A 25252-nucleotide genomic window follows, 5' to 3' on the forward strand; every position below is an offset into this window, starting at 1 on the left:
GTCACTTCACACACTATAGGCTCTGGCTCAAGGACAAGCAAAAACCATCCTTTTTGGCCCCAGGCAAGAGCTCTATGAAGCTTTCCAAAATGCAAAGTCATATTCATCAATCCGGCCTAAGGTCCACACATTCCGTAAAAACCTTAGAGATTAGACCCTTACCACTTTCTAGGAATAACCTGAAATCGGGGTGCTGAAATCGGGTGAAAAAAAAGAAACGCGACAAAACCAAAGTGTTGCTCTCGCAACACAAATAGCACAAGTCAAGCCATCTGTTCTTAATTGGCATAAGAAATTGTCTATTTACAGGAATTTCTTAAGGTGTAATAACATATCACAGAATGCCGGGCGGATAAATGATGTCTTTTTTAAAACCTCTTATCAATTTCGAAAAGTTTATAGGGTGTCATAATCAAACTAATGATCCTTCAAAATTTCATTTCGAATAAAACAGTCTATAGTGTACCATGGGAGGTAATTGGGGATACGCAGAAGAAAATGGTCAGTTTTAACTTTTAGCTACCTGTATATGATTATTTTTTGGTGAATAAAAAAACTTAATATTTTCTTTATTAAATTTTCCAGGAATTCGGACTTTTCCCCCAAAATTAACACAATAAAAAGTGGATCATTTCGGTAACAACTTATCATGTACAGTGCAATACTTCATCAACATTGACGCTACTTGAATTACGCTTATAGGGATAAATAGCTGCTTTGTAGGTGAAAGAATATGTTTTTGTTTTTTTTGTAGTTCTCTGTAAATTTCTGTGAAAAGTATTCAAAAGGACAACGGCTCAGTAATTCCATGCTGATCATTGATGTCCTCTAAAATTATTCAATTTTTTTAAAAGTGTATCTGACAAGGCCATATCTAGGAGGGTCCTACCGGGGTTGACACTCCCCCTCCTCCTCCCTCCCCAAAAAAATGCGTGACTTGTAAAAAAGTAATATAAATACATATACAAAACTTTTGATGCGACCACTCAATTTCCTCGACTACTCAATGCACTAGCTGCCAAATCCTCAAGACCAGACGCTGGGTCTCATTCTGGGCAGACCGGCAGAACTTTTGATCGTGGTTATTAATATGTTTTTTAAGAAGGAGTGGTACCATACACAACTTTCTTGCTTTTCATAAAAAACACAAACCCTTTTATTTTCAGTGCGAACCATATAATTTATAAGGGGGGAGGTCTATTTGAATATGATCTATTTTTTTCACACTACAAAAGTAAGAAAGTGTACGACGAAAAAGAAAGGAGTTGAAATTCACCATAGTTATTGTTTAGTCTGCAATATAGTAAGAAATTTACCGTCTGCATTGTCAGACAACATGGTTGGCGGGTCCATTTTGGACAACACGGTCAGACTGGTGGGTCCAATTTGGAAAAAAAGATCATTTTTGGATTCATTTCAATCAGTCTGTCAGTGTGAGCTTAAGAGGGGAAGACGTCCTCTTTCTCTTGCTAGAAAGATTTCCATTTCACCCTGATCATTCTAAAGTGGCCGCTTTTTAGAGTATCCACAAGCATCCCTCAAGATCTCGTATAAATTGGGATTGCAAGAGAAACTCCTTGACCATAACTGCTGCACAGAAACGTGTCTGGATTGCGCATAACGGAACGTCTGCGTATTCTAAAGGGATTAGAGCTCAAAGTCAAAATTTCAATATTTAAGTGTGCACTTGATACTCAGTTCCTAAGAGGCAGGACATCACGACTTTATGTTGTTTCTCAGAAGAATAACTGTGAAGCCGTAAATGAAAGGAAAGGTTGTGATATATCTCCCTAAAATCCTCCAAAGGATCCATGCTGGGCCCAGAACACATTTCTTTGGTATTTGATCCCTCTACCTAAGAAATCTTATAATTATTGTTTTAGCGATGTGAGGGTAGCAAGTAGAGGCTGGACATGTTCGAATAGTTACTACTCGTGTAAATAATTCTTCAAAATGAGTCCAAAGCCCAGTATGGACCAGGAAACACACCCTCTTCCTAACCCGAATGTGTAGATGTATTAATACTTCGGATACATTATCAAAGGATGAACATATCCAGACGTATGTTTAGAGTAGTAATGTTTAAAAACAACAAACAAACTAAAAGCAAGACTCTTAATATGGGTATGCTCATCAGTCTCATATAATATTAGTACATTCAGTCTAAATCAATTTTAGGGGCTACCTCAAACAAATTGCAATTGGTTGAGGTGAAACTGACATTTTTTTCGTCTTTTCTTCTAAAATAACGACTTAAAACGATTAGCATTTCTAAAAAGTCGGTGATAAGAAACTCTGGCAGATGGACTAAGTTCTGTGTTTTGACTGTCCCTGAATTGTTTGCCCCCCCTCGAGCCCAGAAACACATTCACACGAGATAAAGCGTGCATTAATGCACGTTAGATATTACACGAAGTTGGATCAAAGCAGATAAAATTTATACTTCATATACCGAAATGTTAGAAAAAATGCATGTCCTAGTTTCTTCTTATTTTGCCCCTTTCCCCCCCCCCCACGCACACTCAATCTAATGAATGGGTTTTGCACATATCTCAAAATTGTCCCGCATCTGCAATGTTCTTCAACGCTCTTGGTGAGAAATTATTCAATAGATGCGGTTATGCGCAAGAACAAGCTGCCTCATTTTGCCGACATTCGAGTTTGAAAAAATATGTAAGCAGTACGCTTACTGATCAATTATGGCTTCGAGTTAACTTTTCATTTACATTCAAGATCCAAGGTAGGTTTTTCCAAGCTGAAATCAGAGCATCGCTGAATAAAAAAAGGTATGTTTATAGTAAAGGTATGATGGGTATGTTTTACCAAGAGCCATCAAGAGTAAGGATACCTTTTATTGTCAATAAATACTGCTTCTCTACCAGAATGATTCAGACATACAGGAGATAACCATAGCTTTATAATTATTTGTATGGTATGACAAGAGTGTCTTGTGAAGCTGTCAAAAGCACCTGAAGAGATTGGTGTTATTCATACTCTAAAGCGATCTGATTCTAATGCACATGAAACCCGGATTTACGTAGTGGGGGTCGGGGTGGAATCAGACATGGGTGTAACCGGACGCTCTCAAATACTCAAACCCCACTTGGTGAAAAATTCTACAAAAATTAGCTAGGCTTACACATTGTGGGAAGATCGGACAGATTCTGGGCCGGTTTATCTACATATTTGGTCATACAACAAGAACTGATGAGAAGTCTGAAAACAGCAACCAGATTGACTGGAGGTAGAGGAGTGAAGGAAGAACAGAGACTTCAGTGGGCAATGGGACGTCCAGCCTGTGCTCACGATAACCTTATGAAGCAAGAACTGACGAATGTTTCGTATCAAACAAGTGACTAACACAAAGAGTCTGGTATTTCAAGGTAGTAGAGGGACTGCAAAGAAACACAGATAGTTATTGACTTTGTCGATCATTTGCCTCCTTTCGAGAGTTGTCCGTTATCACTTCAAAAACTTGTTACTGGCATGACTGCTGCAGAAAACTTGAACACCGACAAAGCAGTGAAAGTCTGGGAGAAGATTCTTGACAGAGTGGTAGGAAAATCTCTGAAGGAGCATTCGTTTAAACGGAAGGATAGGGTAGTCTTGATGACGGCGAAACAAAAAATTGGGGGAGAATTCCATAAAGACTGAATATGGGTGATGAATCTTCATTTGAATACGAAATTTGCTCCTATCCTGCGTCGCTTTTTGACAATTTGGGCAAGTTCCGAACTCAGCACCCCAAGGTCTAACTGCAAAGTGAGCATAAGCCAACTACTTTAGGTACAGCTTTGGACATTGAAGCCATTGTTAAGAAAATTGGGACTGAAATATTCAAACTGCTTCCTTTTGCTCACGCAATTCCTGGCTGCGACACAACTTCCCGTTTACATGGACTAGGCAAAAGGATGCGCTTAAACGGCTGAGAGACAACGAACAGTTTAGGGAAAATGCTTCAACATTTTCATAAATTTATGTTTCGAAAACAGATTAATGCTGGGAGAGGCTGCACTTTCCATATTGTACGGTGGAAAATCTACCGACAATCTTGACAGCTACCGACATAAAGTCTTTCAGCGGAAAGTAACAACGTCTGCAACTTTTGCCCATCCCCAGGATCTACCTCCCACCTCAGCAGCAGTGAAATTTCACTGTTTCCGAACCTTTCTTTAAGTAAAAGATTTGATTCGGGTTCAGAGCCCTATCCCTCCAGAACCGCATGTTTTACCCTATCCTCACGGAGCTTCCAGCAAAACCAAAGAAAATTTTCATTGTTGTGAAGTCTGGCTGTAAGGAATCCTGTGATAATGACCGGAGTAGCTGTCATTGAAATGGCATCGAATATGACATTGCTTGCAAATTTTGTAAGGGAAGTAGTTGCTGTAATTCCCAATTTCAAATCGAAGATGAAGAAAAAACGTGATTAATCAAATAAATGTAAGAATCTCCAATGCTTTTGCAATTTCAAATTATCCGTGATTTTTTTTCAAATTAAAATTAACGATTTGGCTAGTTGTGAGAAGTTACTTATTGGATTTCAATAATTCAGAGGGTTCACGCATAGGATGGAGAGTGGGGGGTGGTGAAATTAATATGGAAGTGACTTCAGCAGTCCAATTTTTTTTTCTGTTTTACTAAAGTTTATGAATTAAACTTCGCGTAACATTGCTATTAGACCTATATTGACGCTATATTTATGGGTGGGAGGGGCCGAAAATGAGCGTTCAAAGCAAGCAAAAGTGCATATTCGTAATCTACGTACCATATTTACCTATTACCGGCTTTCTATGCGTGCAAATTAAGTTGTTTTTGAAAATTCCCCATTTTAGAAGAAAAGACGAAAAACGATGGAATCCACCTCGTCCAATTTCAGCTGATTTTTATTTGTTGTGGAAAATTCTTTTCCATTTCGAATGGTGCGAAAATCAAAACTATTGCAGTTTGTTTGAGCTTAAATCTTAGATTGACTGTACTATATAGGTCAGAACCCGTGTTTAACCTGTTAAAAGTACTAAAAATTAACTTTACTGACAAGACTGAGTGAAACATTGCGGCCGATTGGCTTTTGCTGTAGCCAACATAGAAACAATTAAAGACAACAAAACAAATTTTTTCTCACAAAAGTAAAGAGCGAAGCTATTCCTTCCCAGAGTAAATAAAAAAGAAAAAAGTCTTTCAACTGAAACTAAGGAGCAATATTGAAACTTAAAATGGACAGAAATTATTCCGTATATGAGGGGGGTTTTCTTATACTCAATACCTCGCTTTACGCTAAAGTGTTTTATAACCTTTAAAAATGCTTCTTATTCTAATTACTCGGCCCTTGTGTCTCAGGATTCGTTCTTAAAGAATGGGCAAAAAAGTCAATCTTTAGCGTTAAGAGTGAGGCATTGAGGAGGGAACAATCCCTCTCATATACCGAATAATTTTTGTTCGTTTTATGTTTTAATATTGCTCCTTACTTTTCAGTTGATGAAACTTGTTTTTTTTTAATTCTGATCATTTTCAAACAGTGCCAAAAATCCATATTCCCTCCATGGAAAGTCCCCTCCCCCCACATAAAATTCTTCAAAGTAATGTCCCTCATGTAAAATACCCCTCCAGGAAAATTACCCCCGGGCAATTCCATCCTTGTTGAAAATCCCTCAGAGAAATTTCTTGCGGACAATTCCGCATAAAAAATTCACCTGGGTATACTTTCATTAGAAAAAGACTAATGTCTGATTGTTCTTCAAATCATTTCAGGTATCCCTTTCACTGAAATTTTCCCCCGAAATCACCCACAGTAAAAAATGCTCCAGTTGAAATACAACCCCCCTCAAAACCCCTTCAGAAAATCCTAATTTCATGGCAAACCCCTCCAGACGATGTCAACCCTGCTGAAAATTTCCCCTGAACATCTCCAATTGGTAAATTTGAAATTTGGTTTTAATTGTTAAATTTTCATTATTTTTAATTTTTTTAATTGTTAAATTTGGGAAATTTTACAAAATTCGTTCTCCACTTGTTAAATTTAGACGAAAAAACTAAAGTCGTACCAATAAAAAGGATCTTGTAAAGGAATTTTGTAAAAAAAAAATTCCTCGGGGCAAAATGTCCCCTGGAAAGCTCACCAACAGAGGCTTCCCTCCCTACGGGAGATTTTTATCATAGTAAATTCTCACAAGCAGAAAATTTCCCTCCTAAAAAAGGATGCCCGTCCATATAATATACCCAAACAATAGGTATATTTCGTAATTTACAGTCCTTTCTCCGGGGCCTGTGGAGGATATGTTATATCTGAAGGCATAGTTATTGGGCCTTTAAACTATGCTGTACAAAATGGCCATCTCAAGATTTTGACCGGACACTTTTGGGGCAAATAGTAGCGTAAGAGGAGGGCTAGCTGTCCTCAATTCTTTTTGGTTGCTTAAAAAGGGCAGTAGAATTTCTGATTTCCGTTCAAATGAGCCCCCTCTTGATTTTCTAGAATCAGGGGTCCGACCACATGACCCATGGGAAAAAAATATAATAATAGCGCATCCGTGATCTTCCTTCTGGAAAAAAAATGGACAATTACACATTTTGTATATAAGAGCCTGAAGCCCTTACGGTAAGGTTCTAGGATATAGTTAGTAGATCTGATTGTGGGATTTGAATTAAGATTGCTTTATGTTTTGGGGATGTTTTACCCCTTTTCAAAATTGGGCAAATTTTTTCAGGCTCGTAAATTTTGATGGGTAATGCTAAACTTGATGAATTTCATGTGTTTTGAATAGGCATCAAAATTCGATTCTTTTGATCTATATTTTATTATCAAGACTCTGTTTCTTACAATTTTGGTTACTATTGAGCCCCATCGCTCCTTACTTACAGTTTGTCCGCACGAACTGTTTGATAATTTCCAGTACACAGTAATAATTCTATAAGAAACCCAAGCAAGATCAGTTTTCAGGAAATTGCTAATTTTACATAATTAACATCTCAAATCAACTTTAGTCTTAAAGCAATTTGTCCATGTAGCTTTTTTATTATAAGCCTCTATTTTTAAGAACCTTTTACTAGATAAGAGGAAAGATTTCTTGGTAACAGTTTTTAAATTATCTAACACTACATTAAGTGATAAATTTGTATACATTGTCGCAAAATCGAAAGACTCAATTCTTTTAGCTGAAACCATTGTTAAAGAATCTATCAACTGCAGTGAATTATTAACACTCCAATATGGATTAAAATTCGAAAATTTTTTAATACCAGAACAATAGGTTTTAAGTTTATTTATAATTTCCTTTAAAATTAAAGAGAGGTCAGTAGCAGCAATGTGGGTTGGACATTTAGCTGCTCCAGCAATAAACCGTGGTTTAGGGGGATTCTTATGAAATTTTATAGTCCAATATAGGAAAGAGAACTTTTTATCATTGTCATTTAATTTAATACTAAAATTTAAAAAAAAGTATTTCTTCAGTCTTTTCAATTACATTCTCATCCTCTAAATTTACCTTTTCTTAAACATTAGTTGTGCATAACTCCCTTTTTAAGATAACACAATACAGCTTCTGACAAATTATGGCTAAATTATTATTAGCTTTATCCACTGCACAATTACAAATTCATTCTGAAGATTTCTGTAGATATTCTGTAGTCCAATATAGGAAAGGGAACTTTTTATCATTGTCATTTAATTTAATATTAAAATTTTAAAAAAGTATTTCTTCAGTCTTTTCAATTAAATTCTCATCCTCTAAATTTACCTTTTCGTAAACATTAGTTGTGCATAACTCCCTTTTCAAGATAACACAATACAGCTTCTGAAAAATTATGGCTAAATTATTATTAGCTTTATCCACTGGCACAATTACAAATTCATTCTGTATATATATATATATATATATATATATATATATATATATATATATATATATATATATATATATATATATATATATATATATATATATATAATATATATATATATATATATATATATATATATATATATATATATATATATACTAGCTGTTGGGGTGATGCTTAGCGCCACCCCAACACCTAGTTGGTGGGGGCGCTTCGCGCCCACACCAAAGCCCCCCCCCCCGGGGGCGTAATTCGTTACGCGCCATATTAGTTACGCGCCATTGTAGTTGTGTCCCTGTGTCCCACCTGCGAATATAGATAGATATATATATATATATATATATATATATATATATATATTTTTAACTACGTAAAACTTGCGAATATACAACATTCTTGGCTCTCCCAGTGTTTGTGCATATAAATAGATTGTCAGGTTTACCGACTCTTGAACATGCAACATATAATTGTCCATGGGAAAAGCAATCTGTATTCAGATCTATACCTCATTATTCTAATGATTGCCCTTGAGCTTTGTTGATGGTGATTGCTAATCGAACATTCCCCGTGTCCCCGTCGTCATTTATATATCCCCCTGTACCCCCCGGCGTCCCCGTTGTTATTTCCCTGTGTCGCGGTCGTCATTTATATTCCCTGTGTCCCGGTCGTCATTTGTGCCCCGGTGCTTTGTTTATGACGATTGCTAATCGAACATTCCTTGTGTCCCGGTCGCTTTCTCTTTGAGTGTCAAGAGAAAGTTTCCCCGCGCGCGTAAGTCGTTACGCGCCATATTAGTTACGCGCCATTGTAGTTGTGTCCCTGTGTACCACCTGTGAATATATCATGAAAAGAGAAATCACCAATGCAACAGCACAAACACAAAAAAAGAGACACAGAAGGAGAAAAGGAAGACTGTTTTCCTAAATTAGTGATTAATATAGACCAGCACTTGAATGAGGCCTTAACCCTACTCATCCATACAATCACATAGGTCAAACAGCATAGCCACACACAATCAACCATAAAGAATTATCCATGGACAGGCAGTCATGTCGTCAATAAGTATAAGTCGTCATTTACCAAACAATAGAAAAAATAATATAGACAAATAATTCAGAGGCAACACCCAACACAAGGGCTCATCAGGAGAATACACTGGCCTATATAGGGTTTCGCCACTCTAAATTCTCCAACCAGCATAGTGTTGTGGCTACCACAGAATATCCATGGCATCCCCGCGTCAGGTATCACCCCCAAAACACATGCCCATGAAAGAAAAAAAAAAACAGCAAATGTAAAACAACCAAGTAAAACCAAAACAAGCTTATCCTGTTAATATATCCCTCCCTTTAGCAACAATAGGTAAACTAAATATTATAAATTTTACCAAACCACAAATATTAACACATTGCAAAAAACCTGAATGAACCAAACAATTATAGAATTCATCTTTACCATGTGGCTAATTTTTAAGAAAATCCGCTCAATTAGAAACACAATTCAAAATAAATGGCGCTGCGACAACATTTCTCGAACCTCCGAAATTAGTTGAAAATTTCTTTAAGTATTTCTAGATAATTCTTTTGATATTTATTTAAAAGTTCGTTATAATGAAAACTAAATTTTTTAAATTGCCAAGTTAATTTACCCTGTGCCCCCCGGCGTCCCCGTTGTAGCTGTGTCCCTGTGTCCCAGTCGTCATTTATAGTCAACAAACATGACGAAAGTCGACACACAAACATGACGTCAGTCGACACACACGTCCCAGTCGTCATTTGTGTCCCGGTGTCCCAGTCTGTAGTTTCTCTTTGAGTGTCCCGGTCGTCATTTATATTCCCTTTTTTTATTTTTATTTTTCTTTTTCTCCTTCATTCTTAAGTTTTTTCGTTTTTTTTCTTTTTCAGTTTTTAGTTTTTTTAGATTTTTTTTTTAGTTTTTAGGTTTTTACATTTTTTTAGTTTTTAGTTTTTTTTAGTTTTTCTTCTTCTTTTGTATTAATGCTAAAGCCAAGGTTCGAACCTGGAACCACTCGGACCTAGAACCTGGAACATAACGCTTTACCAACTCAGCTACTTCGGCTTGAATACATTTACCTTTTTTAGTTTTTTTTATTTTTTCAGTTTTTTTATTAGTTTTTAGTTTTTTTTCTTTTTAGTTTTTTTTTGTAGTTTTTACCTTTTTTTTAGTTTTTTTTACTTTTTTAGTTTTTAGTTTTTACCCTTTTTTTAGTTTTTTAGCTTTTTTAGTTGTTTTAAGTATTTTCTTTTTAGGTTTTTTTGTAGTTTTTATCTTTTTTAGTTTTTTATTCTTTTGTATTAATGCTAAAGCCAAGGTTCGAACCTGAAACCTCTCGGACCTAGAACCTGGAACATAACGCTTTACCAACTGAGCTACTGTATTTGCATTTGTATCGGATTAACGACGCTTCTTGACTACTAAGGTCCCTGCGTCGGCCCTGTAGTGCATTCCTGCAGCATGGTTCGATCTCTGGGTCCCGTATTACCACGCTAAGGTCAAACCCACTGCGCCAACACAGGTAGTTATATAACTGAGCTACTTCGGCTTGAATACATTCGTTTTTGAATTGGTATGTGATGAAATAATTCAGACGTCATATGCGGACAGTGACGTCACGCGACACACAGACAACTTATTTATATATACAAACTAGCTGTTGGGGTGGCGCTACGCGCCACCCCAAAACCTAGTTGGTGGGGGCGCTTCGCGCCCCCAAGCCCCCCAGCGCTCGTAAATCGTTACGCGCATTATATTAGTTACGCGCCATTGTAGTTGTGTCCCTTTGTCCCATCTGTGAATACAGATAGATATATATATATATACATATATTTAACTACGTAAAACTTACGAATATACAACATTCTTGGCTCTCCCATTGTCTGTGCATATAAATAGATTGTCAGGTTTACCGACTCTTGAACATGCAAATATAATTGTACATGGGAAAAACAATCTGTATTCAGATCTATACCTCATTATTCTAATGATTGCCCCTGAGCTTTATTGATGGTGATTGCTAATCGAACATTCGCTTTGTCCCCGTCGTCATTTATATATCCCCCTGTGCCCCCCGGCGTCCCCGTTGTTGTTGTTTCCCTGTGTCCTGGTCGTCATTTGTGTCCCGGTGTCCCAGTCTGTAATTTTTCTTTAAGTGTCGCGGTCGTCATTCATATTCCCTGTGTCCTGGTCGTCATTTGTGTTCCGGTGTCCCGGTCTGTAATTTCTCTTTGAGTGTCCTGGTCGTCATTTATATTTCCTGTGTCCCGGTCGTCATTTATATTCCCTACTAGCTGTTGGGGTGGCGCTTCGCGCCACCCCAACACCTAGTTGGTGGGGCACTTCACGCCCCACAAGCCCCCCCCGCGCGCGTAATTCGTTACGCACCATTGTAGTTGTGTCCCTGTGTCCCACCTGTGAATAGATATATATATATATATATATATATATATATATATATATATATATATGTTGCATATAAATAGATTGTCAGGTTTACTGACTCTTGAACATGCAACATATAATTGTCCATGGGAAAAACAATCCGTATTCAGATGTACACCTCATTATTCTAATGATGTGTCCCTGTGTCCCGGTCGTCATTTGTATCCCGGTGTCCCAGTTTGTAATTTCTCTTTGAGTGTCCCAGTCGTCATTTATGTTCCCTGTGTCCCGGTGTCCTGGTAGTCATTTGTGTCCCGGTGTCCCGGTCTGTAATTTCTATTCGAACAATCCCTGTGTCCCAGTCGTCATTTATATATCCCGCCTGTGCCCCCGGCGTCCCCGTTGTAGTTGTGTCCCTGTTTCCCGGTCGTCATTTATATTTCCTGTGTCCCGGTCGTGATTTGTGTCCGGTTACATTCTTGGCTTTCCCATTGTCTGTGCATATACAAAGCCGTATGTACTAATAATGACGTCATATGCAAACGCTCTTTTTACAAACAAACAGACATGCATACACACAACTCGTTTTTATATAGATAGATAGATAGATAGATACAATACAAATTAACTGTGTAAAGCTTGTGAATATACAACATTCTTCGCTGTCCAATTGTCGCTGCATATAAATAGATTGTCAGGTTTACCGACCCTCGAACATGCAACGTACAATTGTCCATGGGAAAAACAATCAGTATTAAGATCTATACCACATTTTTCTAATGATTGACCTTGAGCTTTGTTAATGGTGATTGCAAATGCTGATCGAATTGGGAATTGCAATCTTTTAAATTGAAAAGGCAGATCCGTTGGAATCATGGGAATGCGAGGAATAAGAACAGCCTCACCCTCAAAAGGACCTGTCAAGATTGTGGCCTCTATTAGGTTTTCCATTGTTTTTTTTTACGGCAAGTCGCGTGCCATTGCAAAGCTTTGGTGGGTTGATATTTCTTAAAAGTATTATTGGTACGCCTATTTTTAGTTGTAGCACGTGTGGTGGAAACCCTGAAAGATCTATGGAATTTAAAAATTCAGATGGATAATTAACCGCTTCATTTGGTTCCAAAACTGTGTCGACTGACTTGTAAAGGACTGCCTGGTCTCGAATCATGGTCAAAACAATAATGTTGATTTCGTGGACGTCTATATTTTTGGGTGCGAGAATCGCTCTTTCACTTAGCCATTAATTATTTTTATAATTTTTTAGAATATTCGGAAATACTTTTTCAATCAATTCATTTTTGGACGTCACTAAATTACAGAAATCAGCAGGTAGTTGTATACGTCCTGAAATTGAGTCTACTGGGAGCTTTCCGTTTCCAATTGCCAGCAATTGATCTGAAAATGTTTGACCAGAGTCATCGTTTTGCAATCGGACACGCATATTTGTAGTTAATTTTAATATTTTTACGTGTGCCCATAAATTAGAATTTTTCAGGCAAGCAGCAGCTTCCTCGGGTGTTGCCATTGTAGGTTCTTCAGTCATTTTACAATTAGAAATTTCTCTTTCAACGGTCTTCTTACAATTAAAAATTTGTCTTTGAACGATATTCTTAAATACCTGTGTCCTGGTCGTCATTTATATTCCCTGTGTCCCGGTCGTCATTTGTGTCCCGGTATCCCAGTCTGTAATTTCTCTTTGAGTGTCCCGGTCGTTATTTATATTCCCTCTGTCCCGGTCCACATTTGTGTCCCGGTCTGTAATGTCTCTTTGAGTGTTTTTTCTTTTTAGTATTTTTTAGTTTTTTACATTTTTCCTTTTTTCAGTTTTCTTTTTCTTCTTTATTTTTCAGCTTCACTATGAAATACATATCGCCGAATCTTTGTTTTTTTAACTAAAATCTGGTAGGAATTGATGACCTTATCCAAGTCAAAATCCCAACCCAATCATCATCACTATCATTTTCAGTTTTGATATGTTTTGACTCTCGCTGTCCAGGTGGATCTTCATCTAACTGCGCGGTTTTGCGTTCTTTAGCCTCAAGCCTGTTTCCTTGCTGTTCTTTTGATTCCTTGGCACGCTTTCTTTTCTGACTTTCTCTATCAGCAGCAAGTTTTTTGGCATAGACTCTTTGAGCATCTTCATCGGCTTTTGCCATTGTAAGTTCATCAGTCATTTTAAACTTAAACATTAATAGATTTCTACGTGAACATATATGTCTTAAATATCTTTAATGACGTCACCGTCATAGCAAAAATGACGACAACTAACTTCATGACGTCAGTCGACACAGAAACATGACGACACTTGGTATTTTATACTTACCTATGTTCCTTTTGTAATGTTGCATGTGTCATAGATATAAAAACGATACGTTCACTCATTGGGGAGGGTTGGGGGGTGAAAATGATGTAATTTATTATTTACTCATTAATATGACGTCGATCATATGATTTTTCTTGTCTATCATGTTTCTCATGTAATTTTGCCTGCAAAGCAGCTGCTAACTTCATTCCCAACCTTATGCGCAGCAGTATTATTCTCGTATTTTAGACATAATTATATCTACGTTGCATTGGCAACGTGAGGTGTTGCTCGCAACCTTTGTTTGGCTTCGCCGAGTAAAGTGTTGCGGGAGCAACACTTTAGTTTTGTTTACTCGCTTCGATTAAACGCTGAAGATATTAATTTGTAAGGATCTTAAAAAAATACTAGGTACGCCAACTCGCAAAAGTTGCAAACCCCTCATTGCAACTAGCAAAAGTCGCAAGCCCCTCATCGCTGAAGATGATTTTAGTCTAACAGCCGATTGTTACTTACACGTCCCTTACATGAAAAACATTGTTCCTTTACATAAAAATACATTAATCCTACGAAGTGGTTAGGTTCTAACCTCTACGGTTTTTCCGGAAAGTTATTCCACTTTCTAGGAATAAGCCGAAATCGGGGTGCTAGAAAAAAAAACACGACATAACCAAAGTGTTACTCTCGTAACACAATTACTTAAATTAGGTATTTTTTTCCAAGACCACACTACCTTTCTATGACAAACAAGTAAACGTTCAAATGAGGACAAGCTTATTTATTTAGACAGCGAAAACAGATACATAGTGTAGATACGTTTACGCTTACGTTTGCAGATCGATTACGTTTGCAGTGATCGTATCAGCTGTCATCAGCTGTAATGTCAGTAACTTTCAGTATACAGTTAGAATTATATTAAAAACATAAGCATAAAAATAAATAACTTTTCATAACTATAAAGTCATTGAACAGCATACAGAAACATCGGGTATATTTATCATGTAATATTTGGTCTCACCAGGTATAATACCAATAGTGAGCAATATACAATCTTAAATTGTAAGAAGTACGCTTTAGTATTAATGAGCCACAATATGAACTCTGGAAATCTAGTTATTTTTCTTTATACAACAGAGAATTCCAAGCTATGATAAAAATTCTAAAGGGAGTCTATAGTCCTCATACTATCAACGTGGCTTCATTTCGAACTTGTCAACAACCTAATCAGGACATATCCTTTTCAGAACCAAAACGAGAACCAACCATTGAACTGGGCCAAAAATGATACCAAATTAAACAAAAAAATATAAATAACCTAACCTAGGTACCTTTTTTACCCCTCAGCCCCAAAAACCTATTTAAAACATTGTTCACAGAGTAAGAAACCCCTGTTTACCTAGCGAGTGGAAGGAATTGTCTTGTTAAAGAAGTTGCTTGACTAGTTTGCGACTTGTGAGCACGTCACAAATTCTCCAGTGTTTATTATATAACTGATAAGTACGAAGCCCAATTACTTGATATTGTGTGAACTTTTTCCTTTTAGGAACATTCGTCATCTTAAAAATCATTTTGTAAGCCTCAATGTCGGCTGACCGTGTTAAAGACAGAGTTCATTGCGAATTCGCTAAATGGTCTAACGAAACTTACTAAGGGGGCTAGGAGGGAGAGCATAGGCGAGGGGCTCTTTTAAACCTCCAGCTAAGAGTTTTGAACCATAATTATTTCAATGTTACCGTTTTATGCTTCCAAGCTTTCCCACTAAACAAGCGGTACCAAAAGTACCGTTTTTAGTGTCATATGACCCTTGCGGATGGTAAAACTGATAAAAAGTGCATACATATGAGCAATAGCTTTCAAATGGTCCATTAAACATTTCTATAAGAAGTTCCGGTGGCCCACTAGCCCCAGCTTTCCCCCTTGAGACATGGCACCAAAAGTACCATTTTTTGTGCCATTCTGTTCCTTACACATGGTGGAATTTACAAGAAGAACGTAGATATGAGCAGTGGCTTTTATATAAGCTATTTAACACCTGTCTACGATGTTCTGGTAGCCCAATAGCCCTACCCCTTGAGAAACTCCACAAGAAGGGGCATTTTAGTGTCATATGACACTTGCTGATGATGGAATTTATAAAAACCACGTATATATGAGAAATAGCTTTTAAATGAGCCATTAAGTTTCTCTTTATGATGTTCTAGTAATCCGCGAGCCAAATTCAGAGCTGCTCATGCAAAAAAAGTAATTTCATTGTTGTTCAAGGTGGGAGACTGATATTTTCTTGTACAAGGTTTTTGATCATGCTGATTTCAATGATGGAGTTTTGTCTGACGTCATTTTCAAGGGTTGAGTTTCAGGCTTTTTTTTCTAAATCACCATCTTTTTCGCACCCCCTTAAAGTCATACAATCTTAACGAAAATCACACCATCAGATTTCTCTTATTTTAGAAAACAAGGGGAAGTATCCCCAAAAAGTCATAGAATATTAACTAAAATCACACCATCAGATTCAGCGTATCACAGAACCATACTGTAAAAGTTTGAAGCTTCTATTAACAAAAATGTGAAATTTTGTATTTTTTGCCAGAAGACAAATCATGGATGCGTGTTTATTTGTTTTGTTTTCTTTTTTCCCAGGGGTGATCGTATCGACCCAGTTGTCCTAGAATGTCGCAAGAGGGCTCATTCTGACGGAAATTGAAGTTTTTTATTGTTTTAAAAAGTAGAATTTAGAGAAAGAGTCAAACTTTAGTGTAAAGAGCCAGACGTTGAGGGAGGGGGACGATCCCTATTATATGCGGAATAATTTTTGTTCGCTTTAAGTTCCAATGTCGCTCCTTACTTGCAGTTTAAAAAATTTGTTTTTTTTATTTAATTATTGTATGAAACCATCAGGAAGCAAAATTATTCCTGCATCTAGCTTAACTAGTTTATCTACCACACACTAAAACTCGATTTTGAATAAACCAAAATCAATTTTGCCGGCTCTTTGTCTTGCGAAAGTTATCTCCCTCCGCTCACACCGATTACTACAATTGGTAGTTCGGGCTTTCCACCCTTATAAATGGCTCCTTCAAAAAGTATTATTTGGAAAGAAAGTCCTCGCCTGACATCCTTCAAATTCAACTTTTGTGTTTGTTTTTTTTTGGGGGGGGGAGTAAGGGGTTATTACCTACATTACTGTACAAGGTTACAAAAAATCATCTACAATATATTATGTTTCTAGCGTGAATTGCTAAACAGCTTTTGTGTAGCAACAATGATGCAAGAAAAATCCAAGTAAGTGGTTAGATCTTTAAATCAAACAATTCGTGGTAACAAACTGTAAGTAAGGAGCGACTTGGCTCAACAGAAAACGAAACTATAAAAAGCAGAATTTCGATGCCAATAGAGATATCAAAAGAATTGGATTTTATGCTGATTTTAAATATATAAGTTTCATTAAGTTTCGTCCTACCCATCAAAAGTTACGAGCCTGAAAAAATTTACCTTATTTCCGAAAAAAGAGGGAACATCTTTTAAAAGGCAAAGAATCTTAATGAAAATTACACCATCATATTCAGCATATCAGAGAACCTTATAGTAGAGGCTTTACGCTCTTCTCTACACAAATGTGGAATTTTGTACTTTTTGCCAGAAGAAAGATCACGGATGCGTGTTTATTTTTTTGCTTTTTTCCCCAGGGATGATTGTATGGACCCAGTGGTCCTAAAATTTCTCAAGAGGGCTCGTTCAAACGGAAGTTAAAAGTTCTAGAACCTTTTTTAAGTGCAAAAAATTGGAGGCCTAGGCCCCCTCTCACGCTCATTTTTTCCCAAAGTCACCGGATCAAAATTTTGATATGGCCATTTTGTTCAGCATAGTTGAAATACCTAATAACTATATCTTCGAGGACGACTTAATCCCCCACAGTCCCAGGGGAAGGGCAGCAAGTTATGAACTTAGCCTATTATTTACATATAGCCTAGTATTGGTTATTGGGAGGTATACAGAAGTTTTAAGGGGGAATTCCTTCTGGTGAGGGGAAAGGTAGGGGGAGAGGGCTATGGGGGATATTTTTATGGGGGAAGAATGGATTTCCCAGCATTATTTATTTAACAATCAGAAATTAAATAAAAAACAAGTTTTTTCAAAAGAAATTAAGGACTAAAATTAAAACTTAAAACCAAACAGAAATTAATACGTACATGAGGGGGTGCGTCCCCTCGTCAATGCCTCGCTCTCAACGCGAAAGTTTTTTTTAGCAATTACAAAAGAGCTATTTATTCTAATTAAACAACCTTTGAGATTCAGAGGTCATTCTTAAAGAATTGGAACAAAATTCGAAGCTTAGCACAAAGAGCGAGGCATTTACGAGGGGCCTACCCCTTCATATTATGTATATGGGGAAGTTTGCCACCATCTCAATACCTTGCTCTTTACGCTAAAGTTCGAATTTTGTTAAATAATGTCCGATATTAGCAATAATCTGTTTGAGTCAATCTTGGCATTTAATTTTACCTTGAGCAGTTTCATAAATATGATTTTTATGTGATAATGAACAGAAGATATTGTATGTTCACGTTTTGTGGTTGTTATAAAATAATAAAAAAAACAAGTTTTTTCCAACTGAAAGTAAAGAATAGCGTTGAAAGTTAAAACGAACATAAATTATTACGTATATCTTTGAAAGATCTTTTATATCTTTCATTTCAGTCATTTGTAAATTGCTCAACATATGACTTTCATTTTCATAAAAATAGTTTCAACCTCTTTCGCGTTTTGTTACTATTTTACAATATTAGGTCCACAAATATCACTAATTTAAGTTATGTAGGGGGGGGGGGTATTTCCATGTAGAAAATTCTCGTGGGGGAAGCAAATTTTCCATGGGGGGAAAGCTGGATTTCCAGACATTTTAAAAAAATGATCAGCAATAAAATAAAAACACAAGTTTTTTTCAAAAAGAAAATAAGAAGCAATAATAAAACTTAAAACGAACAGAAAATATTACGTATATGAGATGGATTGCCACTCCTCAATAGGTCGCTTTTACGCTCTTGTTTCTTTTTAACTTTTAAAAGAGGCTATTATTTTAATTAAAGAGCCTTTGAGATTCAGAAGCCATTCTTGAACAACTGGAACAAAAATCAAACTTACATTATTATATGGTTATTATTAGTTAAAAAAAAGTAAAGGTAATATGCAAATTTCGTTTTAATTATTTATGTTCGGTGATCCAAATTCAAAACATGCATTAATTCAAAAACGTTCAGAAAAAAAAAATTGAACTGAAAGTAAGGAGTAACATTAAAACTTAAAATGAACAGAAATTATTCTGTATATGAAAGGGGCTGTCTCCTCCTCAACGCTCACTCCTTACGCTAAAGTTTTTAACTGTTTTATAAAGTAGATTTGTGAGAAAGAGTCAAAATTAAGCGCAAAGAGGGGACAGGCCCTTGTACTTACGGATTAATTTATGTTCGTTTTAAGTTTTAATGTTTCTCTTTGCTTTCAGTTAAAAAAAAACCTGTTTTAACCTGATGAAAAATAGCATCAACAACGCCAATGTCAGGAAAAGAAAAGACAGACGTTTTGGATAAACACATTTCAAGTTCGATAGATTTGTTGAAGACATAGGCGAACAACAATATGAGCAGCTTCCTAACTTTTTTGAATGGCTTCGGATCTGTCTGAAATATCAGAGGCAGCGCTATAAGGTTGCCTACAGTAAAACTCATACGGCTCCAATGTTTTATTATTATTTTTTTCAGAGGCACATCATATCATGAAAAGAGAAATCACCAATGCAACAGCACAAACACAAGAAAAAAAAAGAAAAAAAAAAAAAAAAAAAAAAAAGAGAGACAGAAGGAGAAAAGGAAGACGGTTTTCCTAAATTAGTGATTAATATAGACCAGCACTTGAATGAGGCCTTAACCCTACTCATCCATACAATCACATAGGTCAAACAGCATAGCCACACACAATCAACCATAAAGAATAATCCATGGACAGGCAGTCATGTCGTCAATAAGTATAAGTCGTCATTTACCAAACAATAGAAAAAATAATATAGACAAATAATTCAGAGGCAACACCCAACATAAGGGCTCATCAGGAGAATACACTGGCCTATATAGGGTTTCGCCACTCTAAATTCTCTACCCAGCACAGTGTTGTGGCTACCACAGAATATACATGGCCTCCCCGCGTCAGGTATCACCCCCAAAATATATGCCTATGAAAGAAAAAAAACAGGAAATGTAAAACAACCAAGTAAAACCAAAACAAGCTTATCCTGTTAATATATCCCTCCCTTTAGCAACAATAGGTAAACTAAATATTATACATTTTACCAAATCACAAATATTAACACATTGCAAAAAACCTGAATGAACTAAACAATTATAGAATTCATCTTTACCATGTGGCTAATTTTTAAGAAAATCCGCTCAATTAGAAACACAATTCAAAATAAATGGCGCTGCGACAACATTTCTCGAACCTCCGAAATTAGTTGAAAATTTCTTTAAGTATTTCTAGATAATTCTTTTGATATTTATTTAAAAGTTCGTTATAATGAAAACTAAATTTTTTAAATTGCCAAGTTAATTTATTTGCAGAAAAACCTCTTGATATCAATTTTTGGCTTAAGATTTTACATCTATTTTTAAAATCAATATAATTACTACAAATCCTTGCATAACGAAGTAACTGTGAGAAAAACGCTGAAGATGTGATATTTGAGTGTATATTACTTTCAGGGAATGGGAAACTAATCACTTCAAAATCAAAATCATCCGTTTTATTATACATTTTAAAACTTAATTTATTATTATTACAAATATTAATATTTAAATCTAAGAAATGATCTTCATGACCAGCGCCATGACTAGGCTCAAGAATAAGCTCTGATGGATATATATTTTTAGAAATATCAATGAAATCCTTACAATTTAAGACCAAAATATCATCTAAATATCTTTTATTATTTGACAAAGCATGTTTTAAATTAATTGGATTATTCTTATCCATCATATATTTATATTCTAGTTGACTTAAAAACAAGTCAGCTATAAATGGGCTGGCATTCCCCCCAATGGGAATTCTCCCACAATTTGCTTGTACAAATCACCCCCAAATCTCATATAAGTATTGTATAAAACAAATTCCAATAACTCAAAATCATATCCAAGCTGTAACATCTCAAGTTAACTGTAGTATTAAAGCAATTTGTCCATATAGCTTTTTTATTATAAATGACTATTTTTAAGAACCTTTTACTAGATAAGAGGAAAGATTTCTTGATAACAGTTTTTAAATTATCAAACACTACATTAAGTGATAAATTAGTATACATTGTCGCAAAATCGAAAGACTCAATTCTTTTAGCTGAAACCATTGTTAAAAAATCTATCACCTGCAGTGAATTATTAACACTCCAATATGGATTAAAATTCGAAAATTTTTTAATACCAGAACAATAGGTTTTAAGTTTATTTACAATTTCCTTTAAAATTAAAGAAAGGTCAGTAGCAGCAATGCGGGTTGGACATTTAGCTTCTCCAGCAATAAACCGTGGTTTAGGGGGATTCTTATGAAATTTTACAGTCCAATATAGGAAAGGGAACTTTTTATCATTGTCATTTATTTAATATTAAAATTTTTAAAAAGTATTTCTTCAGTCTTTTCAATTAAATTCTCATCCTCTATATTTACCTTTTCGTAACAATTAGTTGTGCATAACTCCCTTTTTAAGATATCACAATACAGCTTCTGACAAATTATGGCAAAATTATTATTAGCTTTATCCACTGGCACAATTACAAATTCATTCTTTAGATTAGCAATTGCTTGTTTAATCTTCGCATTTTAAAATAATGATTTAGTGTTACTATTTTTTAAGTTAGAATATATTTTATTTCTTATTCTACTAATAATTAAATTCTTCCAACTTTGAAAACTCTCTTTATTTTTATTCTCTTTCTTACACCACTTATCAATAAATAAATCAAAATCATTTTCCAAGCCATCAAGAACACTCGATGGTTTCAGATGATGAGAAAGACGGAAATTAGCCCCTTTATTCATTATAATTTGAAGATCATCTTGCTTTATTATTGACAAGTCCCCTATAACATGTTTGTAAGTAGGATTTACAAATGGGCCAAGTTGCTTACAATTACAAACCGGTTTCCAATTTATATCACTATCTAGTCTTTTTAGTATTAAATTATAATTAAAAATAATTTGCCCAATAGTTTTTGAAAATTTATAAGTTAAAACTATCATTATAATTCAAATTACTAGGAAGGGCCTGTTTCACATGCCGCTGATTTAAAATTTCTGGTAAATTAATATCTTCAATCTGCTTACAAGTAAAATTAATAGGTAAATATAATCTATTATCCTTATTACTAATCTTATCGAACTTTTTCTTTTTTGAAATAAATTTCGTTTTAGTTAGAATGCAAATTGTATCACATATTACTTTAAAATTATAATCAAGAGCTGTATTATTCTTCTTAACAATCCAGAAAAGTTTGATTAAATTCCTCTTGGATAAATTATTTAGACATTTTATTACAGAAATCATACCCCTAGATTCAAGTAGCTGGCATAGATCTATAGAAAGCATATGTACATCTAATTAATTTTTTCTATTATTTTTCCTATGTCCTCTCGATCGTTTTTTACGTTTAGTAGGACAAGTAAAAGAAGGATGGTCCATAAAACCATCAATACATTTAACAACAACATGAGACATGTCACCATATTTTGCTACACGATCATTTAGCCCAAAAGGATAAGCTGTACCAAGAGTATGGATCCAGAAATCCTCCTGTTTACGTAGTCTATTATTCTTCTCTTCTTTATTTAAATTTTCTAATTCTAAATTTTCTAAAATTGTGACAGTTATATCTGATATGGAACATTTACCATTATTACAATGTTGAACTAGATAGTTATTAGTTTTTTCATTATTAACTGTTGTCTTATGTCCAGAAAATCTTTTATGTATATTATTAGTTGTTTCCCCCCCATATTGTAGGCAGCATTTATTACATTCTAATAGGTAAATTACATTGGTTGTTCTACAATTAACATTACCACGTAACTTGCATGCAAAATTTTTATTATACAATGTACTCTTAACAGATGTCCGTGGGACAAAATGATCTTGGCAAAGAAAACAACGACTTTTACACTTACTAACTTTCAAAAAATCGTTCCGAGTTCCGAAGGTAATATTTGTGTTTTGTTGCATAAAAAGTTATTGAAAATAAATCCAAAACAAACCAACATCCAAATCAAAATCCAACAATCAAAGTCCAAAAAACATGCCAAGGTCAATGTTTTATTATTATTTTTTTCAGAGGCACATCATATGAAAGCGGTAATTGTACAAACTTCAGAGGCAGCTCATTCGATTGAAAATAAGAAGTTCTAGTGCCCTTCTTAAAAGTCAAAAGTGATCAGAGGGCAACTAGCCTCCACAAACCTTTTTTTAAACACATCCGATAAAAATTTGAGATAGCCATTCTGTTAAAAATATTTCAAAGATCATATAACAAAAACTCCGAAGTCAAGAGAAACCCACAGGGCCTGAAGGAAGGCGTCTTAAGTTATGCCATGGGGGTATATATGGTTCTTAAAGAAGGGATGCTCGTACAAACTTTAGAGAGGGCTCATTTTATTGGAAATTAAAAGTTCTAGTTCAATTTTAAGAGTCAAAAGAGATCGGAGGGCAACTAGATCATGTAACACAAACTTTTGGGTCAAAAATACCCCCCCGGGGCTCGGGGGCAACGTTGTAAGTTATGCCCTTGCGGCATACATGCCTTTATAGAAGGATTATTGCTCGTATAATTTTCACAGAGGGCTCATCTGACTGGAAATTGAACGTTATAGCTCACTTTTTATGAGTCAAAAGAGATCGGCTCACTTTCTATGAGTCAAAAGAGATCGGCGAGCAACTAGCGCCATCTCACGCCTATTTCCCAAACCCGTCCGATAAATATTTTGAGATAGCCATTTTATTAAAAATAGTTCAAATATCGGCTATTAAGAACTCCGGGGTCTACCAAACCTCCAGAGCCCGGGGGCAAATACTTCAAGTTATGCCCCGGGGGCATATAAAGTTTTTGTGTAGGAGAGGTCGTATAAGCTTCAGAGGTGGCTCATTTGATTGGAAATTCAAAGTTCTATTTACTTTTTTCTGAGTCAAAAGGGGTCAGGGGAGGGCATCTATCCCCCCAGAGGGCACCTATCCCCCCCTACACACCCTCTTTTGCCCAAATGCATCCGATCAAAATTTTGACATTGCCAGTTTGTCCGAAATTGTCCAAAGATCAGATAACAAAAACTTTGGGGTCAGCATAACCACCCACACCCAAAGCCTGGGGTAAGGGTTGTAACTTATGCCCTGGGGGGAAATAAACTTTGAGAAATGGTCGTATAAACCTCGGAGGGGACTCAGATGAGAAACTCGTACCTGCTAATGGGGCAGGCCCACGTCAGCAGTGGCAATCACCGTTCGACAGGTGGCCCAGTGAAACGCAGGACCTGCTAATTGATATCTTCACCGGACTCTTAAAAAATGTTAAATATCTGAGCATCCAAAATACTCGTGCCAATAATCACACGTCACCAATTATCAGAGCTACCGAAATGCGACTGCACTGAATGAATGCTAGATGCGAACTGAACTCGTTTTGTAACTGGTTCACTACTATTATAAATCGGTTTAGTTACTATAACTAAACCGATTTAGTTATATAACTAAATAAAAAAAACTAGTTTTTTTAACTGAAAGTAAGGAGCGACATTAAAACTTAAAACGAGCAGAAATTACTCCGTATATGAAATGGGTTGTCCCCTCCGCAGTCCCTCGCTCTTTACGCTAAAGTTTGACTCTTTGCCACAATTCTACTTTTTAAAACAACTAAAAACTTTAGCGTAAAGAGCGTGGGACTGCGGAGGGGACAACCCATTTCATATACGGAGTAATTTCTGCTCGTTTTAAGTTTTAATGTCGCTCCTTACTTTCAGTTAGAAAAACTAGTTTTTTTTATTTAGTTTCTGAACGTTTTTGAATTAATGCATGTTTGATTTTGGCTCTCCGCACATAAATTATTGAAATGAAATTAGTATATTAATTTTTTTTTGGCTAAATGGCTTTCTCTTAGTTTTGATCAGACGATTTTGAGAAATAAGGGGTGGGGAAGGAGGCCTAGCTGCCCTCCAATTTTTCGGTTACTTAAAAAGGCTACTAGAACTTTTAATATTCAACGAACGTTTTTATTAGTAAAAAATATACGTAACTAAAGAATTAACTTACGTAACAAACTTTTATATTCTTATATTTTTATTATGTGTACGAGGGGGTTTGTACCCTCGTTAATACCTCGCTCTTTACACTAAATCGTAAGTTTTGTTCCAATTCTTTAAGAATGACCCCTGAATCAAATAGGCCGTAGAATAAATAGTTGAAATCACTAAAAATATTTTAGCATAAAGAGCGAGGTATTTATCTCCTCCTAAATACCTCGCTCTTTATGCTAAAGTATTTTTAGAACCCTTCATATGCGTAATCATCTCTGTTTGTTTTAAATTTCAATGCTATTCCTTACTTTCATTTGAAAAAACGTTTTCATGTTTATTTTTTCATTGTTTTTTTTATAGTAATGCTAGAAAATCCTGCGCCCTTTTCATTGAATTTTTTTCCCCCAT

The 25252-nt window shown here is 35.6% G+C and overlaps 1 protein-coding gene across 3 annotated transcripts in view; it reads left to right on the forward strand.

Moving 5' to 3' along the window:
• The first annotated feature begins 447 nt into the window (after window positions 1–447).
• Window positions 448–25252, forward strand: part of LOC136033706 (carbonic anhydrase 2-like) — a 130699-nt gene continuing 105894 nt past the window's right edge. For all 3 annotated transcript variants that reach the window (XR_010619002.1, XM_065714572.1, XM_065714574.1), the window contains exon 1: window positions 448–501. Coding sequence is in view for 2 of the 3 variants with exons in the window: in XM_065714572.1 (XP_065570644.1) it covers window positions 468–501 (34 nt within the window). In the remaining variant the exon portion in view is untranslated. The remainder of the gene's footprint in view (window positions 502–25252) is intronic.

Source organism: Artemia franciscana, chromosome 12 (genome assembly GCF_032884065.1).
Source record: "Artemia franciscana chromosome 12, ASM3288406v1, whole genome shotgun sequence".
NCBI classification, from domain to species: Eukaryota; Metazoa; Arthropoda; class Branchiopoda; order Anostraca; family Artemiidae; genus Artemia; species Artemia franciscana.